We start from the raw sequence: 21,367 nt of genomic DNA, 5'->3' as shown, positions 1-21,367 counted from the left end.
ATCCACATTGGGCTCAACACTTCAGGAACGTCTGGTGACACAAGTTGCAGGCTCCCGGTTGCGACCAGCCCGTAATGGTCCGTCGAAAACAAGGAAGAGAAGGGTGGGTGGGTGGGTGAGGATCGTGGGAAGACGATGGGAAGAGGGTGGCCGCAACCTTAACACGTTTCTATTTCTTTCGATGCATCAGCTCCGTGCGTCGAATGTGACGCAATCGGATCGACGATGATGCGGCAAGGTATCCGCCACACAGCGCGGGGGAGAATGTGGCGACACAAATGAAAACACAAGTACACACGCACACACACACATTCCCTGTTGTGGGCCACTCGTGGCGAAAGAGACAGAGACGAAGAAGGACCACCTAGGTGGGGTGAGAGGAACCGGCGGTGGTAGAAGCCGAAGAAGAGTTTCGGGGGGAACCGAGCAGAACCGTACGAACCTTCATCGCGGCCGCAGTTGCGGATCTTTTTATCCCTGGTGCGCACGTTTCCTACTGTCCGGTTCGAACACTCTCGTGAAACGGGAGTAAGTAACATACACAGACGCGTTGCAGCGCACCGACGAACGAGCGAACTTTTTAACCGAGAAGACCGAAGGGAGCAGAAAATATGGTTTACGAGAGCGACTTCTACACGACCCGACGGCCCTATACGCGGCCCTACGTTTCGTCCTACAGCGTCACGGTCAGTATTCAAGGAGTTGCCGAGCGCAGGCGGGATGAAGTAATGTCTTTAATAACGTTTTTGCTGGATGGAACTAACGTCGAGTAAGAGACCCGTGTGACACGGAAGTAAAAATAAGAATAATGAAAACACACCTCTTTAACCGAACCGGACCGGAATCAACGTTTCGTTCTCTGCGAGACGAATTTCCTTAACCCTTGACTGCTATATGGGTATGGTCCTAGAGTAACCGTAACAGTATAAAAATTGTTATAATTACCATCGGAAGTAACAGATGACGCGAAGTGTCTCAGTAGTCTTTTTGTTGGGTGAACCCTTATAATTTTCCAATTACACGCGATGGACTAATTACACTTTAGAAAATAAATTAGGGTCAACGTATTTGAATTTCATCGCAGTAGTTAAGGGTTAAGACCGTTTTTCTCAACGATACTCCGTTCGAAAACTCGTCGAACAACGAAACGTTGGTTCCTACTCCCCTCCCCCATATGATCGGGAACATTGACAAACACACGCCTCGATCATCCCCGTTCCGTTCGCCGAGTCGATCCGAACGCGACAGGTTACGCACGCGGCTGATCCAAGGCGAGAGAACCCCGTTTGTCACTGTCGGCGGATCGAGTTCGATGCATCTCGAAGTCTCTACTTCCACACTGTAATTTCCGACCACTCTGTGTAATAGTTAACAACTATTACAGTATGTGCGTAATACTCTACCACACCGTTGTCGTCTCTCAACACTGTTACCGTTTTTTTTTTGTTTTTTTTTGTTTTTGTCTTCACTTACCGTCACCGCAATTTCCCCACCCATTCCACCCCACCGACCTCGAAATTGTGCACTCGGTGTCTCCTGAAAGTCCAATATTGTTTGGGCGTTCGAAAAATCAAACCACGAATACAATGAAAAACGGGCGCGATTCGTCGTCAACAATCTCTCGCTACCAACATATATACTTTGTATTTCGGTTAATGTACCCGAATTAACAATTTCACACGGATTTGTACGTATGTGACAACCTCCCGTTTACGGATTCAGTTTTGCACCTTACGTGGACACCAAGCTCTGACACACACACGCAGTTATCCGTCGAACTGAACGGACTACAAGGAGCACCCTTGTTTGTATACGACTACATTCAGTTGTACAGAGCGCACCCCACTGTGCCCGTCTGTTCAACCTTGGTTTCTTTTTTTTTCTCTCTTTGTATATGCCCTAAAATGTAACACGGCCATTGGCAGCTGTGTATGTACATCGGTTTCTTTTTTGTCGTTTTTACGTTTTTAAATGTCATTTTTTGTTGTAGTTCGATATATATATATATATATATATTTGCCCCCCTCCTGTCCATCCCTACGGTTCAACGCTTGAGATTTCCACTTGCGTGAAATCGACGTGTAGCGACACGCGCCGATTCACGAGCGTTCGGAAATCCGTGGCTCTTAAGTTACATGCCTGTTTCAGTTCGTCGGAACGCAAAACTTGAAAATCGCGGTGTATAAATAGTGGACACGAGAGCAAAGCAGTCGGATGAAAGACTATTCATAGCGTTGCAGCCATTTTCCGGGACTTTGGTCGCGTTATACTTAGAATGCCGCGTTACGCGACCCGGCGAATCGTGGAAAATGTATTTCGTCGAGACGACGTTTGCAAGGCGATTTTATAATCGAATGAATTTCGAGAAGGATATTTTTCACGGAGACTAATCTTCGAGCGACAAAACCGTACAACCCTTTTAGCGCAACCCGAAATATCCTCAGTTACAGAATAACGGGATTTTATTTTTGAATTCTTCCTTTCTACCGGAAAAAAATTTGATTAATATCAAAACAATATTTTCATCCATTTTCCCGCGTTTCATTCGAATCGAAAAACGTTTGTTGTTATCAGCTCTTCGAATAGTGTCCGCGCCCTTTTTCTCTCCCGTCGATCGTGGATCAATGACGTTCGCTAAAGAGCTGACCCGAATACCTAACCCCCTGGTCAGTGATTCTAAGTATGCTCGGAAGATTGTCCGTCGAAGGTGTGTGTGTGTCTGCTCCGTGTGTTGTCCCGAACCACGGCTATTCCCCAATGAACCGGAGGTTGTTGAATCGACATGCCAATGAAACGACCAACGTGCATAACCTCTTCCCCTCGTGTGTCATTCGGGGTATAATGCTGTGCGTGGTACATACACGACGGACGGGGACAAACAACAACGGGTGTGTGTGTGTGTGTTATTAAAGATGTTTCCCCCGTCTTTCTTCGTTTCTCGGGTAGAGGGGCATCCGAGGAGCCGGTGTTGCGTTACTCTGTCCTAATTTAGGCTCTCGCCGCGACTTTACCAGCGACGTTCGACTCCCCACCACTAAACCCAACAGAGCTGAAATATATATTCGTCACGAAGAATTCATACGTATGGATGTCCGGTGGCCGCCATATTGCACCCTAACGCACCTTTTTGATTCACTTCCACTTGTCAAAGCGCACGCTTCTTTACTTGTTTCGTTTTCTTTTCAATTTTGCTCGACTAAAAAATTCTGGCTACGTGGCCCGATTTCCGTTCGAAATAGCCCGCGGTCAACGGATGTGTGTAATTCGAACTGTCTTTATTAAATATCGCTCATCCGACGAACGAGAGAAAGGGAGAACGAGAGAGGGGGGATAGGGTGGGTGGAGGGGGGGGGAGAGAGTTCTCGATTCTTGAGTTATAATTAGATCTCGACATACCGTTGAAAGGTTTGGCTGTGGCGGCTGCTACGAGATCCAACCTACACGAAGGGGATCGCTAAACAGCCGGATGTCTCGTCACGATATTTTTCGAATGATTGCTCGCCGTTCGAACGGACCTACGTAAGACCTGGTGTAAACGTTTATCGAATGCTGACTAAAGAAAATCAATGAATCACACGAAAGAAGGCTAAAACCGAACGCAATTCCCTGGGCGAATGATTCACGTGCACGAAATTGTCCGAGAAAGAAAAAAAACAAAAATGATATTTTTGTCGAGATCGCATACAGAGAAGGGGGTTATGGCCGGAAATCGTTCCATCAACGGACGTACAAAGGCGGTGAACGAGAGGGCACCACTTACCAACCGTACGGGGGCTATTTTTGCGCGGGAATATACACTAAAATTTCGTTCGAGGCAAGTCAAGGAGAAGGAATGTGTACATATATATATATATATATATATCCAGGCTTTCCTTACGGGTTTCCACGGGAAGCGCTACATTCAACGTCCTTCTGTAACCCTAAACGGATTAATTCGCGCACGATAGCGTCACAAAAAAAAACGATAATAACGGTAGGACGATCAGTGTGGAAGTCGAAGACGTCGAAAGGGACGGTGTTTTTTGCTATTCCTCGATCGTGGGGCGAAAATAAAAACACAGCAAAGACGAATGCGCGCGAAAGAGAGAGAGAGAGAGAGAGAGGAAGCGAGATCTAGAGAGGAAAAAAGGGGGCGGCGTGTAAAAGCGTTCGAAACGGGATGAAATTTACAGAAGCAGGACTACTTTCCGTGGGAGAAGGTACCGTTCGTTCCACGGCCGTCGCTGGTACCGGAACCGTTCACCGTTTGGGGTCGTAAGAAGCAAGATCCGAAGAAGGAATTTTATCAGTACGTCACCTTGAAGGATAAGGAGGGCGTTGTACGGGGAAAGAACGCCGCGAAAGAGGAGCACAAACGACAGCTGGTGGAAGGTGGCGCAGTGTCGAAGGTCAGCCTGGATGCCGCGACCGAGCTGGCAACCAAAGGTCGAGTCTTCGAGAAAGGTGTGCTATCCAGGCAACCGGGAGCGTCGAGACACGCAATCACACCTGCCAGCGGCCGTACCAAGATACTGATGGCCCTTCAAACACCCTCCTGGTACAGATTTTAAAGGTGGTCCCCGAACGACAACAGAAAAGCTCGAAAATACAATTCTTCGACATGATACGCTTAGAGATCCATGATTCCGAAAAGACATTTTTTTCGTATCTTTCGTAATCGTTCCAACGAAAACGTGCTTCGATCCTCACGGTTAAAAACGAAATTCCGTTAATCGATGCCCTTCTCTGATCTTGTAACAGTCAGGCTTTTTTTTACGTCGAGGCTCTTCCTCCCCCCGTCGTGTCCAATGTGCGTGTTCTTCTTTACCGACCACACATATTCTTCCCATGTACCCTCGCGAGCAAACTCGGCTTACGCTAGGGGAAAACGTGATGGTAGGCCTTCTACCACTTGGTCTCAGAGTTACTGAAATTTATGTTAAATTAACGTTCAGTTTAACATTTGTTTCAGTATATTTGAAATAAATTTATCGAGCGGTAGGAAGCCCTTACATTGCTTTTTCTCCTAGAGGAAGCTGAGTTTGTACGTCAGTGTACGTATGTTAACTAGAAACGCCTTGAACCGATACACCGTTTTGGTTCGTTTTTTTTTGTGTTGAATTATCTCTGTACACGCAGCCTCGGACAATAATAAAGTATTCATTCGATTTTCCAAACGTGTTTACTAATACCCGTTCTTACAGCGCGCAAACACGCTTAGGGTGCGTTGTACAGACCCCTCTCGATTATCGTCCCGAACACGATTCCGCGCTGGGACAATAATCTTATAGGGAGAAATGCTTCAGACCCTCGTAAATTCGTTTTTTGCCCGAAGCCCGAACCTCGGCAACAAAGTATGCGCTTAACAGGTTCCACGCCCCTCCCCCGAGTGGTGGTTAATAACACCTGGACAATAATCGTGTAGAACAAGCCAGACGATAATCGAGAAGAGTCTGTATACAGCACGATCGGTTGCTATAATAATCGAGCGATCAAGCAATCATCTCGTTCTCTCTCCTTCCCTCTCTGCACAGACGAAAGAAAATCGGTCGCAGGTATATGTATTGTTGTGCTCTGTAACGTCGTTGGTAGCCGAGAAGCTCTGCGGATAACTGAAGGACGGAGAGTTTGCGAATACACATCGGTGTCGGTGCTACGACTCGAACGAATGCTCGAGGTATAAAGCTTTCGAACACAAAAAAAAAAAAAAATTGAAAAACAACCACGAGACACCGAGATGCACCCGTACCCCACACACGAGCAAAGGACATTAATACAACGGTACGCGCAGATCGCGCAACGCGATATATCCATGTGTTTCTTGGCAAGGGCCGTCTGTGCTCAGTTGCTCAACGGTTGCGCTCCGTGTGTCCTGAATATCTCTCGACAAGGAGACATTATTAATGCATACGTGTACCGTTCCACGTTTATAATTGGCCCGCACGTTGTGTGTCTACAGATAGATCTCGCGTATCACCGCGAAACACCGTCTTCTCGACTCAGTTACACTCTTTTCTTTTTTCTGTCCGCCTCCAACCACCACCCACCACCATCGATGTATAATAACACAAGTTAATCACTCTGTGTATATCTCTCTTTCAACAATTGTAACTTAACAATTTCTCATCCCACTTTGTCGGACACACGATTCCCCGTCGACTCTTCGTACCAGGCCCGGATTAAGATTTTTTAATAAAATACATAAACTTTCAAAAATTGCAATTTGTTCTGAATAAAATTAAAGAACAGTTAGTCATAACGAACGATGCTTCGTTATATTATAAAAACTTTGATCAGATTTGTTTCTAGAAAATTTCATTAATTGCGTTTGATAAATGGAAGGCTTAGATCGAGGCCCCTCTGGAAAATGGGGCCCGGGGCTATACCCCCCCCCCCCTAGGCCCCCCCTTAATCCGACACTGGTCCGAACCGTCCGTTGTACACACCACCCGACAAAACGAGAGAGAGTCTGGAATAAATCGGTCTCGAACGAGAGCATCGTTACTTTCCGATCGTCGTGCCGCCTCAGACCGATTAGAAAAACACCAAGAACCGATCCAGCCGGAGGCATCGTTTCGCGTGTGCCGTGAATTCATCATCTTCTTCCCCGTTTTCCATTGTTCCGTGACACACGATGTCCCCACTCCTCCAGCACACACACGTTGTTCCGTTAAAGGAGAACAGAATCGAGTCGAGAATCGTTTCCGGATGTGGTGCTTCTTTTATTTTCCTTACATCTCTGAATCTCCATTGTACGCACATTTCGCGATGGAATTCGTTCGGTGGTCAGAGACCATAAAAACAAAACAAAAAAAAAAAAAGACTCGATCGTGCCAAATCGATCGCCGTCGGCCATTCTGTTCTCCGTTAAAAGCCTGATCTCCAGATTGTTGACCTTGTGTAACCCGAATCTATAGACGCCTCGGCACTACGTCGTCCGTGACTATCCGGAAGTCGGGGTGAGGGCTGCCCAAGAGCAGTACAGCTATGCCTACACCAACACCAGCTCGTCGAGCTCCTCCTCCGCCACGGATCCGTACAGCCGTCGACCGCAGAGGACTAGTTTCACCGAAGAGAACGTCGTCAAGAGGGAGAGCGGACCGTACGGAGCGTACTCGACCGAGAGGTCGTCCAGGACATCGACCGTCTACTCCGTGGCGTGGCCCCCTGGATACACGTTCGTTTCGCCGATCTCTGTGCCCCCGAACTGACACGGACGCAACACGGAACTGATACGACTGACGCAATCGAACTGCTATAGCACTACCAATAAATAATCCACTGTATTTTTTCCAATTCAATATTTATTTTCAAGAACATTACAAAGCTATATATATGTTGTTTCAGTGATATTGGTCCTTATTATTTTATGTTCGCCGTCATTCTGAGAAAACAGTGTTATCAGTGGATTACTTATTGGTACACGTAATATACCTTCTTGAGAGTCCGGAAAATTGTCGGTATTCTTTTCTTTGGACATCGATTTCGGCGAAATGTACACACTTCCTGTCTGCCAATACTCCTTTATCGTCGATTACCAAGACCCCCCACCAGGCATTTCAATGTTTTTTCGATTCTCGATCGAACTTCTTTTTTTCGTCGACTATGTTCGTTGTATAGCAGACAGGAACGCGGCTCAGGTTTTTGTCATTTGATACACGAATATTGCCTCTCTCTGTATTGTATTGTTAGCTTCTAATACGTGTTGCAACGAGTATGTTATATCCATGTAGCGACAATTTAGACGTCTTGAAGCCTAGTCGAGCTAATCCGTGTTGTTAGGCGTCGCTCTGCCGGACTTCCGAGTGCGTTTATTAATGCTTATCTGCCACGATACTACTTAGAATAGACATATGCCGCCGCAGACATGTCAGTAGCGATAAACGAGAAAATTCTGAATTTTGCGCATTTTATACTTGTATCGTTTCGAAAATTCTGAAATTATCTGTTTCGATTATACCAAACGTAGGACTTGTTTAGTCTCGTAATTTATCTGTTTTTTTTTTCTCTCCAGTTTATGGATTGTATGCGTGGGAGTGTTTTTTCTGCAGTAACAAACCGAACCTATTGTATTCGCGATCATAGTTGCCGTTTTGTCCAGAGCGTTTGAGTGTGCGTCGGTGTGAATTATACCCGGGAACCGCGTGACGATCGAGTTTTACGATTGAACGTACACGTAAAAAAATCGGCGTTAAAAAAAAAAAGAAAAAAAAATGCGGCAAATCTTTCGCGACAGAGAAGCATCTGGCAATCTTCTAGCTGACTAATAGAAGGCTAGAGATCTCGCGCAGCTAATCCTTCGTCGATAGGAATGTATTGTGTACCAATCACTAACCCGTTGACTAACCCACTCTCCGTCATCTGGTTAGACACACAACGCGACAATTGGCCAAAATCAGTTTGTATGCTCGCGGGAGAACACGGAAAATTCGAGTCTCGAGTCGGTTCGCCGCGTATCGTTCGACGAAGGTACACACCACAGATACTTTTTCTTCTCTGTGTCCGCCTCCCTCTCTTTCTCCCCGGCGGTCGTTCATTGTCACGAAAACATCGAGTACGAGTATATATAGATATACTATTGGTGTGTCGAATCGCGATCGAACGATCGCTAATTAACGATACGACAGAAACGCTTCGACAAAACATTAATAATGAAAAAAAAAAAAAAAGGATAATAAAGAAGGAAATAAAACAGGTGTTAGGCTTTTCAGTTATTCAAAAAAAAAAAAAAAAAAAACATACTAACCGGGTGTTATTCTTCTTCTTTCTATTTTATTCTATTTACCATGTGACTCCTTCGTACCCTGACGGTCTGCCGCCACAACCACCACCACCACCAATGGCCGCCCGACTCGTCGACGCCACGAAAAATCACACGTCCAAATATCGTCGTCGAATATCGATTATACGAAAACGCAACCAAAACAAAATTACGACCTGTCCCCCTGTAAATACCAACCGAAACGGGACCAATAGGATCGACCGATCGCTTTACCGCTCTCCACTGTCCTCCAGGTAAGTGATCCAAGGGTGTGCTTGTTTGTAGTAAAATCGTCCATTCGCGAACCGCCTAGCATTCCCCTTAGCGAATACGCTACATTTGAATTGTATCGATATTTGGTATCGATACTTATTGATACCACATGTATATCGGGAATAAAATATCGATATTATCGGTATCGATACTTGCAATGAAATTGGAAGTAATAAAATCCACAAATGAAAAGAAATAATTTGTTTAAGCGGATATTTACTAGCGGACTTTTAAAAAAAATCGACCGATCGCAAACTTTATGGTGAGCTTGCGATTTGTCCAGTTTTCCTTGCGTTACTGCAAATGTAAAGATTGTATCGAAATATCGATATTTATAGGTTAAGAATTATATATCGACACAAAATATCGATATTTCAATAGAAAATATCACCCATCGCTAATTTCCCCGCAGACTGCTAAACGCGAGGCGCAACAAGTTGCGATCGTGGAATCTGATAGGCATGCGTTGCTCCGCCTCTCCGATTCCCGCGACAACCTAGCATAGACCATGGACGCTTTTTATCTGGCCTAGTTCCTACCGCTTTCTGTCGATTGCTTGCTTCTTCTTAGCACGATTAAACGCAAAACCGAAACGACGCTTTTCAGCTGATTCCTACCCCCATCAAACGAGCCTAGTGACCGTCTTGCTTCACGCTAATCAATCGCAATACAGCTTCATCGAGCATCCCTCCTCGATTAATTCATCGTTCGAACGTCCCCACCTCTTCCTTACTCATGGAGATCACCGATAAATCAACGAAAAATCCATTGCTAACGATCGTTCGAACGCTTTAATCATTCGCGCCAAACCCATGATGCCGCTAATCAGAGTGGATCAGACGCCTGGCACCGCCTATGTCGCAAGCTTCGATGGAGCACACGCTGAACTGCACGCTTTTTGTCGCTGACTCGCCGGCTGGGAACGTAACGACCCGATAATCGGCGATGCTACGACGTGAAAATAGTAAAGCATAGTGTATCCCGTGCCTGTGTAGTTGAGGGGCATCCCTCACATGCCATACGTGGCGCACAAAAGGCTCGTGACTGTAATCCACATGCCGTACCATACCGTGTACCACGGCGGCAGCCTGTTACCGATAAGAGTACACGCACGGGTACGTCCCAGCGTACTCGCCGCGGAGATCAACAGGATACGGAACCTGACCAGGCCCTCGACCGAGTCCTACCTGGAGAAGTATCTCCAATCCAGGGATCGCATCGTAAGTCTGCACAACACGTCCCGTCGAACGGATATCATACCGATACACGCCTTTATAATAACTCCGTCGCCCATTAACACCAAGTGTCATCGAGAATCATCATCCGTTCTGTCATCGAGAATGATCATCCGTTGTGTCATCGACGCGTCGCAACATCCGTCATCATCATCACCATCATCATCGTCATCATCGTCGTTGCATCTGTTCGTCTCATTTCAGCTGGTCCACTTGTTCAGTCAGCGGAATCGCGTCGTCTACTACTTAAATCAACGACTACAACGATGAGAATAATAATAATAACAATACCGATTCGAAATCGAAACTGAATCCGGGCACTCGAATATTACCGAGTGTCCCCATTCGCCATATCTCGCGCCTAATAATTCGACTGTTAATTTCGATCATTCGAGGCCCTAGGTTCGCACTGAGAACTAATCGAGTAACCGAGAACAACTAATTTCTCTCGCACGATTATATCCATTACCTACGTGTCCAGACGAATACATGTTTCACGTGTGTTTCTTCGCAGTACTTCGACGACGAGGCGAGGGAAATACGCGCGAAAGTGGATTCTCTTCTGCGACGGGTACACGTATACGTTCCTCGAGCTGTTGCAAGGTATTTCATCTTCCTTCTTCGTACGATTATCGTACGCTTGATAGAAAGCGGTTTCATCCGAGTATCGATAGATCGTATCGAACCGCGATTTAACAAACAGAGAGTTCCCAGATAGCACAGTACATCCAAAGAACGTCCGTTTCATGTTCGGTTTATAGTCCGAATGTCCTACGTCCAATTTTGAACGTCCCTAAGATGTTCACAAAACTTGTAATTTCCAATGTTCTAGAAACGTCCACCCCAAAAATCCTACGGATGTTATCAAGATTTAAATTTCACATGTCCTAGAAATGTCCGTTTCTTAACTTAAGTCTTACAAATGTTGGTAGAATTGAAATTAATTGTTTAATAATTTTGACTCAATTTCATCCGTGCAAGATGAAAGATCCCCATGAGCAGGAGGTACCAGTTTGTAAATACAGACTCCTCTCGATTATTGTCCCGAACTCCGGTCCGCGTCGCGACAATAATCTTACAGGAAGAAATGCTTCAGACCCTCGTAAATTCGTTTTTTGTCCGAAGCCTGAGCTTCGGCAACAAAGAATGACAACAAGCTTAACACATTCCACCCCCCCCCCCAGTAGTGGGGATAACTCTTAGACAATAATCGAAAGTAGTCTGTAGCATCTTCCTAGGACATTTAAAGATCTTAACAAGGACGTAGAGGGGACATGTGCATCTTTTCGGGACATCCTCCGAATGTACCGAACGTCCAGAACGTTCTCCGGACGTACATACGACGTTCTTGTGCTATTTGGGGTTATGTTACCCATCGGGACAAGGAGCGTCGACGTAACGGTGAGTTTCGTATTTTCCAGCGACTTTCTGGAGGAGATCATACCGGAACGTATGCGATGCGGAGATTACGTGCGTCGTTTGTTGTCCGGCAAGCAGAACGCGAAGAAAGACCCGGAGCCGGTTTCCTGGTACGAGGTACCGGAAAGAGGTAACTTCGGCACGCTGGCGTGCATAAAGTACGTGGCCGGGAACCCGCAGTCGGTCAGGAGGCCGTACTTCAAAGTCGCCGATCTACGCCCGTCCGACATCAAGAACGACGTGAATTTTCTGAGTTACTACAAAAAGAACCGTCAGGCGGCTGCCAGCGCCTGTAAGTAGTGCTGTCACGCAAACCGACCACACCAACGAACAACCAAACAAACGACGACAATCGGGTATACGGAACGCAGACAAACGCCGGCAGACGACGTCACTATCGCGACCTAACCTCACATTTTTCTGTCTTCTCTTGTCGACAGGGTTGGATTAAGCAATATAAAAACGTGCTTTGGGCATCAAGGGAAGGGGGGCACCATAGAAATTTTCCATTGTCAGATTTACCATGGACCAGTTTCAACACACAGTAAAACCTCGATGAGGTTTGGCACAGTGATAGATGTTTCAGTCGCTTATGACCATTAGTTTATGAAATATTTAATGTTCAGTGCCGAGGAGCCTTCGAACACTTATCCAGGATTTACTGTATCTTTCTAAAAATATATAATACGAATACATTCTTAGTATACCCATATCGAGGACATGTTGTTTCTTCAGATTTGGTTATTAAAAGATTTCTTGCATAAAAATAATAATCTGACAAAGCTTGTGATAAAGGTACGATGGGATTACAGTTTGGTCGTAAGGTTTTGACAGTCATTTTATGGGGGCACCATAATCTTTTAAGTGCTTAGGGCGTCTAAAAATCTTAATCCGGCCCTGCATGTCGATCACGAGTCATCGACGAACGGACGATACGTACGAACACGATTTTCACTTATCTTTCTTTTTTTGTTTTCTTAAAATATAATCGACGGAATCGGTATACACGAAACACGTAGTTAGAGGCACAGAATAGGAACGAACGATCGCGAGGAGGGATAAAACTACGAATAGTCGTCAGCTTGCTAATTGCAAAGATACCAAAACCTTCGATCAATTCGGCGTTAACTCCTCCTTGGCGACGTTACAAAAACGAACATATACATACATGCATACAGTGATTTCGAAATGAATATTGGAAAAATAAAAGCGGCCATAGGACGCCGTTGTGTGCACCTTTTTGTTCGTATTTTTTTTGTCTTCTCTCAATCTTTCCCGCTCGTCTCTCTACAATCTTTTTCCTTCCTCTACATTTTTTTGGAATGCGTGCCACTGATTCGCGCTGTCTGACAAGTTTTCTTTTTTTTTTTTCATTTTTTTTCCTTTTTTGGTTGTGCTGTGCTCTGGCTCTTGTATTTTCTTTGGTTTTTTTCCTCGTTTCTCGTCACAACAGTATATCCTCTTTATTTGGGTTTTTTCCTTGTATTTTGTTCGTAGTATCGTTGTTTTGCGTAATTGTGACTACTTGAATATACATACATATATATATATATATATTTAGTGTATAGTGACGAAGGTGTGTGAGGCATCGAATTTTTTTCCCCCCCCACTCGACTTTCGGTTGCTTTTTTTCTCTAATCGCGCGTACACGTTTCTGTGTTCGCGTGCGCTCGTTTTTTGGCGCGTTCAGAGAGAAGAGAGCGGATCGACAGGAAAAAAAACAGCGTGACACTGTAAAAAAAAAAAAAGAACAGAAAAAAAAGGACGGGGAAAAAACAGAGAGCAGGATTTTACACAAATGGCGGACTCCAGTGGTATCGGGCGGAATCGGACGCACTGGGGGCGAGACACGTACACACCTGGTAAACAATCGCAAGAAGAACCAGTCCGGCTTTTTTTGAACGTTTCAGGCAGGGGATGGAGAGATCGTGTTCCAGAACTGTACGAGGGTCCGACAAAACCGAAAGAGGAGACGGAGGAGAACGAGGAACCGGCCGAGGAGTGACTATCGTCGCGTTAAACATACCATTTTACTTGTAAATCTATCAAAAAAAAACAATCCAACGTCGTGGTATTCTCTGCGCATCGATCGTTGCGTCCGAAATGTTATTTGACGTTCTACAGGGTGTAACAAAAATGTTGGACGATTTGTGAGGTGATTTGAAACAACTTTTTCCTTAGCAAAAATGTTATCCGAGGCTTTGTTAACGAGATATTAACGAAAAACCCCCGACCAATCAGAGCGAGAATCTGATGGCCGAGTTCCCGCGGTAACGCTGACTACCAATCGCAGCGCGTAGCCAATAGACCTGATTGGTCGGGGTTTTTCGTTAATATCTCGTTAACAAAGCCTCGGATAACATTTTTGCTAAGGAAAAAGTTGTTTCAAATCACCTCACGGGTCTCCCATTTCCGGGTCATCCAACATTTTTGTTACACCCTGTATAAATCTATAAAAAAAAACTCTTTCGGTTCCGTCCGAGAACGTTGCTGCGCAGACAAAAAGATAACAAAAAAAACCGCGTTCGTAACAGTTCTCGTGGCGAAATTCGTAAAAATGGAAATTCGAATGAAACCGTATATAGACGGTGAACGGAAAAGTTCGTGTTTTCACGTTTATTATCGTTTGAAATCTGTTCGAGTCTACGACAAAAGGAATAAAATATGATAATACGAAATAAAATAGACGTACTTCCGAATTGGAAACGGCACACCATCGATTATTTAATTGTCCAGTCAATTATTTTCCTTGCATGAAATATGGCAAAGTTATACCGGAAGTGGTCTAGCGATCGAAAACGCGTCGATGCGAGGTAAGCATCCATTGTACGTGCTCCATAATACTTAGCAATAAGGTCGGTTGATCTTATCTACTTCACGAAGTGACGTTGAGTGGTTTTGTCGGTCATACTAAAACGAAAGCGATGATAATTCAAACGTTAACGGCGATAGCATTAAACCTACGAGGACCAATAATGATATCGCAACGCCGTTGAATTTTCCGTTGTAAAAAAAAAACAAAAAACAAAAAAGGACGACAAGGGTGTCGAGCAAAACGGATGTATCCTAATTATGTTCTAATAAAATGCTACCGCATAGCACGCACGTCGGAGCTACAATCCACTCTGGTCGCAGAGAGAACAGAAGCGGGTGGAAACACGCGGTCGCTAAGTATATACAATATCCGTGTGTATTTATATAATCGATCATCACTCGAACACCGAAATTGGACTGGTACAATCGTGTGTCATCGAGGAAAGAGACGATAACAAACGGATCTGGTTCGATCGTCGATACTCATCGTTTCCAAAGCTCGTAATGTCTCGTCGTAACTTTCTCGTACGAATTTCGACATCTCCTAATACCCTAATTTCATTCGTCGCACACCATCGTATGCATGAAGTGACTAACGCCTGTGTATACGTGTTTTCATCGAGCTTCGCGCGTAACAGACTAACGAAATGTGCCTTCTCACAAAAACATTTCCATTAATCGTAGTACAGACTCGTCTCGATTATTGTCCGGCTTGTTCTACACGATTATTGTCCAAGCGTTATCTCCACCGAGGTTCGGGCAAAAAACGAATTTACGAGAGACCGAAGCATTTGCCCCTACAAGATTATTGCCCAGGCGCGGAACTGAATTCGGGACAATAATCGAGAGGAGACTGTATTTCATTGGACCCGCGGATTTCTGACGATCCCCCGTTACCCGTTAATCGAACGTTTATGTTTCATGTGTGTACGTAGCGACGGACGGGCCGATGACAGAGAGAGAATTGCGAAAGGGTCAGTAAATATCTCATAATACATCCACGTCACTGTTACGTTGTTTCGTTAACCGGTTTCTCACGAAATCCGACAAATTTCTAGCTCGAGCACTAGAGCCCGATGTGGACGTTACAGCTGTGAAAAGAGGTACGTTCCCTCCGTTCGACAATTCCTAGTTCCCTTTCCAGATATCACATGACGCCCAACGACGTCTCGAAGACGGCTTAAAGACGCCTTAGGCCTAAAATAGCCGTGAAATTGGCGTCTTCAAGGCATTATGTGCTATCTGGGTTATGTATGAACGTCCCGTCGATATTGTATCGTGGTCTTGTAGTGGTTATAGTAGAGACAGAGCAGGACTCGAAGCCGGAGAAGAAGCGCGAATCCAAGTGTGGAAAAACAGAAACTGCACAGAAGCCTGCGAAAGAACCCGAACCTGAACCTACACCTGTCAAAGTAGTTGAACTAGTAGCGGAACCTGTCAAGGAACCTGAACCTGAACCTGAACCTGTCAAGGAACCTGAACCTGAACCTGTGAAGGAACCTGAACCCGTGCCGGAACCTGTGAAAGAACCTGAACCAGTCCCTGTAAAACCGTCGAAACCAAAGGCCAAGAGAGCAGCTGCACCTGCTCCAGCACCAGAGCCTGCTCCAGCGCCTGCTCCAGCGCCAGAGCCTGTTCAGGAAAAAGAACAACCGGCTCCAGTGGAAGAAGCGAAACCGGAACCAGTGGAAGAAGCGAAACCGGAACCAGTGGTCGAAGCGCAACCGGAACCAGTGGTCGAAGCGCAACCGGAACCAGTGGTGGAAGCGAAACCGGAAACAGCCGAAGATGTGCCAGCTGAAACGACAAGCGCAGACGGTCAGGTCACAGAAGCTGTAAGTGAAAAGGATGGGGCAGAGGAAAACGATGCAGCGGATCAGAACGGTATGTTGACCGACGTCGGAAATCGAATCAGCGGATCGGATTGAAAATCGAGAAAAAATGGCGGGAAACTGGACTCGTAAGATTCTATCGTGGTTATAATTTACGTTACGAACTCTGTCCTCTCTAATTTGTTGTTGCATGGAACGTTGCATCTTGTCACATGTATGTACGACTATCGAACTAAAATGCTGCTCGAGTCTGTCGATGCACGAAAAACAATAATTGTATTCGTTTATAAAATCCACGAACGACAGAAGAATTCTCGATCACACATATCAGAATATATGAATCGATATCGAGTCGATGTGAAAAGTTAACGGAAAGAAACTATTTTTCATTTCAGTGAGACAGGACAAGGATGAGGCGATCAAGAAAATAGAACAATACCTCGTGAAGGCTGCCGAGGAGGCCAAGTATGTAGATACATGGATTAGCTGATCGTTGACCCTTGTAAAAGCAACCAAAATATTCACGATTATTGAGCAATCGGAATATGGACTCTAATTATATTGCCACTAAACATAGTGCCACGCACGGCACTTCCCCTTCACAAGTACTTTCGACCACACAAATTTGCTCTCCCACCACGTAGCGCACCAGCACGTTCCAGTTTTTGCGCAGGCGCTGAGGTTATGACGATAGAACTTAGCATAGAGGGAGCTCTGAACTGATTGCCATTTTACTCCCCTACAGCCCCGACCGTGGCAATATAGTTAGAGTCCACTGTGCAGCAAAATTGGCACGGATCGATGCTAATCGTTAGTTTGTTATACAACCCCGATCGATGCATGAAAATAGTTCGTCGTCGGTCATCTATGGACCGATTAACGCCATAACATTGAACCGGGCCAGATGTAACCACCTGGTACATCACCAAATTCGATTCAGTGGCCAAAATTTCGCAATCGATCGCGAATTGTTTTGAAACGATTGTTGGATCGTGGTTGCATCCATGCAGGTCCGACGAGGAGAGGAAACAGGCCGCCGAGGATGAACGGGTGAAGCTCGAAATGGAAGAGTTAAAGGCGTGGGAAGCATTGCAGGCGGCCCAGGAACGAGCCGAGCATCTTGATGAGATACTCGAGCAAGAGAAAGCTGAGGACGAGAGGCAAGCCGAGGAGGCGAAACTGGAGGCCGACCGAATGGAGACCGAAAGAGTGCTAGAAGCGGAAAGGTAATTTCGGCTGCTCCTGGCGGGATCGTTACCCCAGGAAAAGATCACGACTGTTTGTCACAAAGATCACGCAGTGGCCACGATCACAGACGAGGAGTAGACGTTTCATCCGATGTATTTTTGCGGCCCATTATTCTGGGATTACGTTACCCCATTTCCATTTTAAGTGCCTCTACCCAACCGTAGATTTACCGTTCTCATAACGTAGAGGCACGTTACGTTTGTCCCGAAATAGCTTTGACTCTTGGAAATGAGAGGTTCCGAAGAAGATTAGAAACAACTTTTTCCTTTGCAAAAATGTTCTCCGAGGCTTTGTTAACGAGATATTAACGAAAAACCCCGGCCAATCAGAGCACGAGTCTACCGGCCGAGTTCCCGCGGTAGCGTTGGCTACCAATCGCAGCGCGTAGCGCCGAGGCTACCGCGGAAGCTCGGCCGGCAGACTCACGCTCTGATTGGTCGAGGTTTTTCGTTAATATCTCGTTAACTAGGCCTCGGATAACATTTGTGCAAAGAAAAAAGTTGTTTCAAATCAACCCAAGAACCCCTCATTTCTGGGAATCGAAAACTTTTATGTGAAGTGCGCTCGAACAAGCGTAATTTTCGTGGGACACAAAGTCCCATAAGATGTTAGGTCTATTCTTATATCTCGTCTGTAGTAGAGGTCACTAAATTCACAAGCTTTTCAAGGTGTCGGTACTACAGTTTAGATGGACCACCAAATCCCATAAGACGAAAAGTTTATTCCTATACCTCGTCGATGCCACGATGAAGACAATATCGATCTTTTTGTTTCTTCATGGTCCAGACAGGTGGAAGAGGCACGAGTGGCAACGTTGCTGGAGGAACAGGAGAGGATGATCGTCGAGGAACACCTCGAGGAGGTTCGCCAGAAAGAGGAACTGGAGGCGAGGCTGGCGAACGTCGCGTTCAATGACGCGGACGAAGTGAAAGATCTCGATCATTCGCGCGACGACGCGATCGCCAGCGAGATCACCGATCAGGAGAGAGAGGAGAAACCGTACGAGCTGATCGCGGACGACGAGACGAGGGTGAGATTTCGGAGGAAATCTCGCGATCCTCATTTTTCTCGATGAATTTCTCTGATAATTTCTAATAATAGATTTCCATTTTCTATTTAATCCTTTACACTCGATTGCCCCCTCTGACGCGAGAAAATATACGGGGACTTAGGAAATTCCGATTGCAAACGGTTAAAATTATTAACTCTCTTATGCATTGTCCATGTTACAAGATTATTGTCCCACCGCGGACATATACTATAAATTATACCAAGAAGTCATAACTTCTTATAATACTCGTACAGGATAACCTCATTTATGTTTAAAATATTTCTATAAAATCCATTAAAAAGGTGTAAACATATTTTTTAATAAAAATAAAAAAAATTTCATATTTTTCCACAAGATCGAGGAAGAAAACGCGCAAGACGAGGAGCGTCTCGACATGGTCGACGATCCGTTCGTGGAGGAACCAGAGGGAGCGCAGTGCGTGTCCCAAACAGGCGGCAATGCGATCGAGGAAACATCGAAGATCGAGGAAGTGACGTCCGGCGGGGAGGAGAGTTTCGAATGGGGCGACGAAGACGCGTAAATCGTTCTCGGGGACCAGATCCACTACATTTTAATCGTCACACGCCGCGATTTAACGTGTCCTCGGCTATCATCATCGCTGTTACATTGGTTCGCACCTCATTACGTCCGCGAGTCAGAGAAAGACAAATCTCTGTCTCTTCGAACTCGAGTCATCCGCATCTCCATGTCCATCATCTTCGTTGTTAACACGCCACTTAATTTATTTATGTAACGAATCGTGAACGATAAATGGCAACCAGTTGATCGAGTTTGAACGTCGATTTTCGTTGGTTTACCTTGCTGTCGCTCACGTATATACAGGGTGTTCCGCTTAAAACAGGCCACCTGAATATCTTCATCTTGTGATAATACAAGAACTATTTTTGACGTAATTTAAATGGTTTCAAGAGACGAATCAGGTGGTGGAAAATAATTATATAAATCAATTGAAAATTTTTAGAGTAAATTTTTTGTAAGTAAATTTAACATTTTTAGAGTTCAAGGTCATTTCAAGGTCATACTATTATACATGGATAAATCCGTAATAATGTGCACATACATAAAAAAAACAAGAATGACCTTGACAAAACCATTGAAAAATGACAGTTATAATAAATGCTTGCCGGCTTTTGAAACCATTAAAATTACGTGAAAAATATTTCTCGTATGATCGCAGACAGAGGAGATATTTAGGTGGCCTGTTTTAAGCGGAACACCCTGTATACGGATCGTTTCACAAACGATTCGAGTGTATTGCGTCGGAAACGATAAAAAGACAATCTCTTCATTGCAGTAGTTCGCGTATACTTTATTTATTCTATTTCATTTCTTTCGTTTCATCCCGTCTCGTTTCTCTATGGTTTCTGACGCATCACCGACACGATATCGAAGAACGCTTCGCTTTAGTATTATTGGAACACGTATAAATAATGTAGAACGCGTCGCGAGGGACGGATAACCGTCATTAAATTAGTAAGTTCAGAAAATTATTCAGCATCGAGGAACTTTTCATGAAAGAAAAATATTAGAGTCGATACACAATTGTAACTCGCGTCACCGCTTCGAAAACTCACAGTGTAGTGTGTATCATGTTTATATATATAAAAAAAAAAAAAAGAACGGAGAAAAACAACTCTGTTCGAGAAAGATAATATTATTCCGATGTTCCTATATTTTGATTCACGTTGCACGTTCATGTCTGTAGCACGCACTGTATATTCACGCAATGCCTATTTTGTCTATACTTATACAATAATAAATATTAGCATTTGAATATTTCACTGGACCACTTTATTTGGAAAGTCTCTATTCTATCCCAAACACCTCCACCTGAAGATTAACCGTTGTGTGGGCAACCAAAATATTCGCGATTATTCACCAATAGGAATCCCCGTATTCTGACAGATTAAATAAACATCGATAATTTTACTTTCATACTTTTCCGAAACTCTCAGTTCCCCCTTCCTATAATATACCAAGTACTGTTTTAGACAAGAACATAAAAAATTGTTAAAATAAATTTAACCTGTCTGCGTTAAGTCTGCGTGCTATCTGGGATGTTTGGTGGGATGTTGGGTCCGATAACGGGTTTGCTCGTAAGGGTACGTATCTGGAGAAAGTATAACTTTCAGCGTGATCGGTCTCGTGCGTCGACCTTGCTGCGGCTATCGTTACGTAACATCGGTCGTTAATACGGTAACCATGCAAATCGATAGTAAAAGCGTCAATGAACACGTACGTGCACAAATGCTTACGTTCCCGATGCATCTAAGAGCCCCCGAACGTGGATCGTATCCTTGGAACAAATTCAATCGACGAGTGGAAAACGTCGAATCATCGCAGATTTATCGGTATTTGTACGTGACTCGACGTTTACTTCGAATCGAAGTCGTAGAATTCATTTGGTAGCAGTCGTTTAATCTTTAACGATGTACTCCGTTTATTCATGATTTATTCGGTTGACGTGTAATAATAGTATCGCGATTTTGATGTTGGTATTACTTATTTCAAGCTGGAATAAACCGATCGAGACGACGTACGAAGTGATTTATTATTTTTTTTCAATCAGAAATTACGGACAGACAAGGCGAAATTGTTTGTACAGGGCGGCCCAAAAGTCACTAGATCATTTAAAAATGTAATAACTTTTCAAAAATTCCCGCCATTGCCAAGAACAAAATGGTGGCCATTTGAAGGACATAATCTACAAATCTAATTGAAAATAATTTCAATT

The 21,367-nt window shown here is 44.7% G+C and overlaps 1 protein-coding gene across 1 annotated transcript; it reads left to right on the top strand.

Moving 5' to 3' along the window:
- Window positions 1-350: 350 nt before the first annotated feature.
- On the top strand, window positions 351-19,554 carry LOC107194739 (ensconsin-like). Its single transcript, XM_015584414.1, has 12 exons — window positions 351-686; window positions 8,956-8,994; window positions 10,009-10,233; window positions 10,763-10,851; window positions 11,670-11,959; window positions 15,417-15,455; window positions 15,540-15,584; window positions 15,772-16,365; window positions 16,709-16,778; window positions 17,324-17,539; window positions 18,348-18,591; window positions 18,968-19,554. Exons 1-12 carry the CDS (start codon window positions 612-614, stop codon window positions 19,151-19,153), a joined length of 2,112 nt encoding a protein of 703 aa, XP_015439900.1. The 5' UTR covers window positions 351-611; the 3' UTR covers window positions 19,154-19,554.
- Window positions 19,555-21,367: the final 1,813 nt, after the last annotated feature.

This window comes from Dufourea novaeangliae, unplaced genomic scaffold (genome assembly GCF_001272555.1).
Source record: "Dufourea novaeangliae isolate 0120121106 unplaced genomic scaffold, ASM127255v1 scaffold8, whole genome shotgun sequence".
Lineage (NCBI taxonomy): Eukaryota > Metazoa > Arthropoda > Insecta > Hymenoptera > Halictidae > Dufourea > Dufourea novaeangliae.
This window is presented reverse-complemented; position numbering and strand designations above follow the sequence as displayed.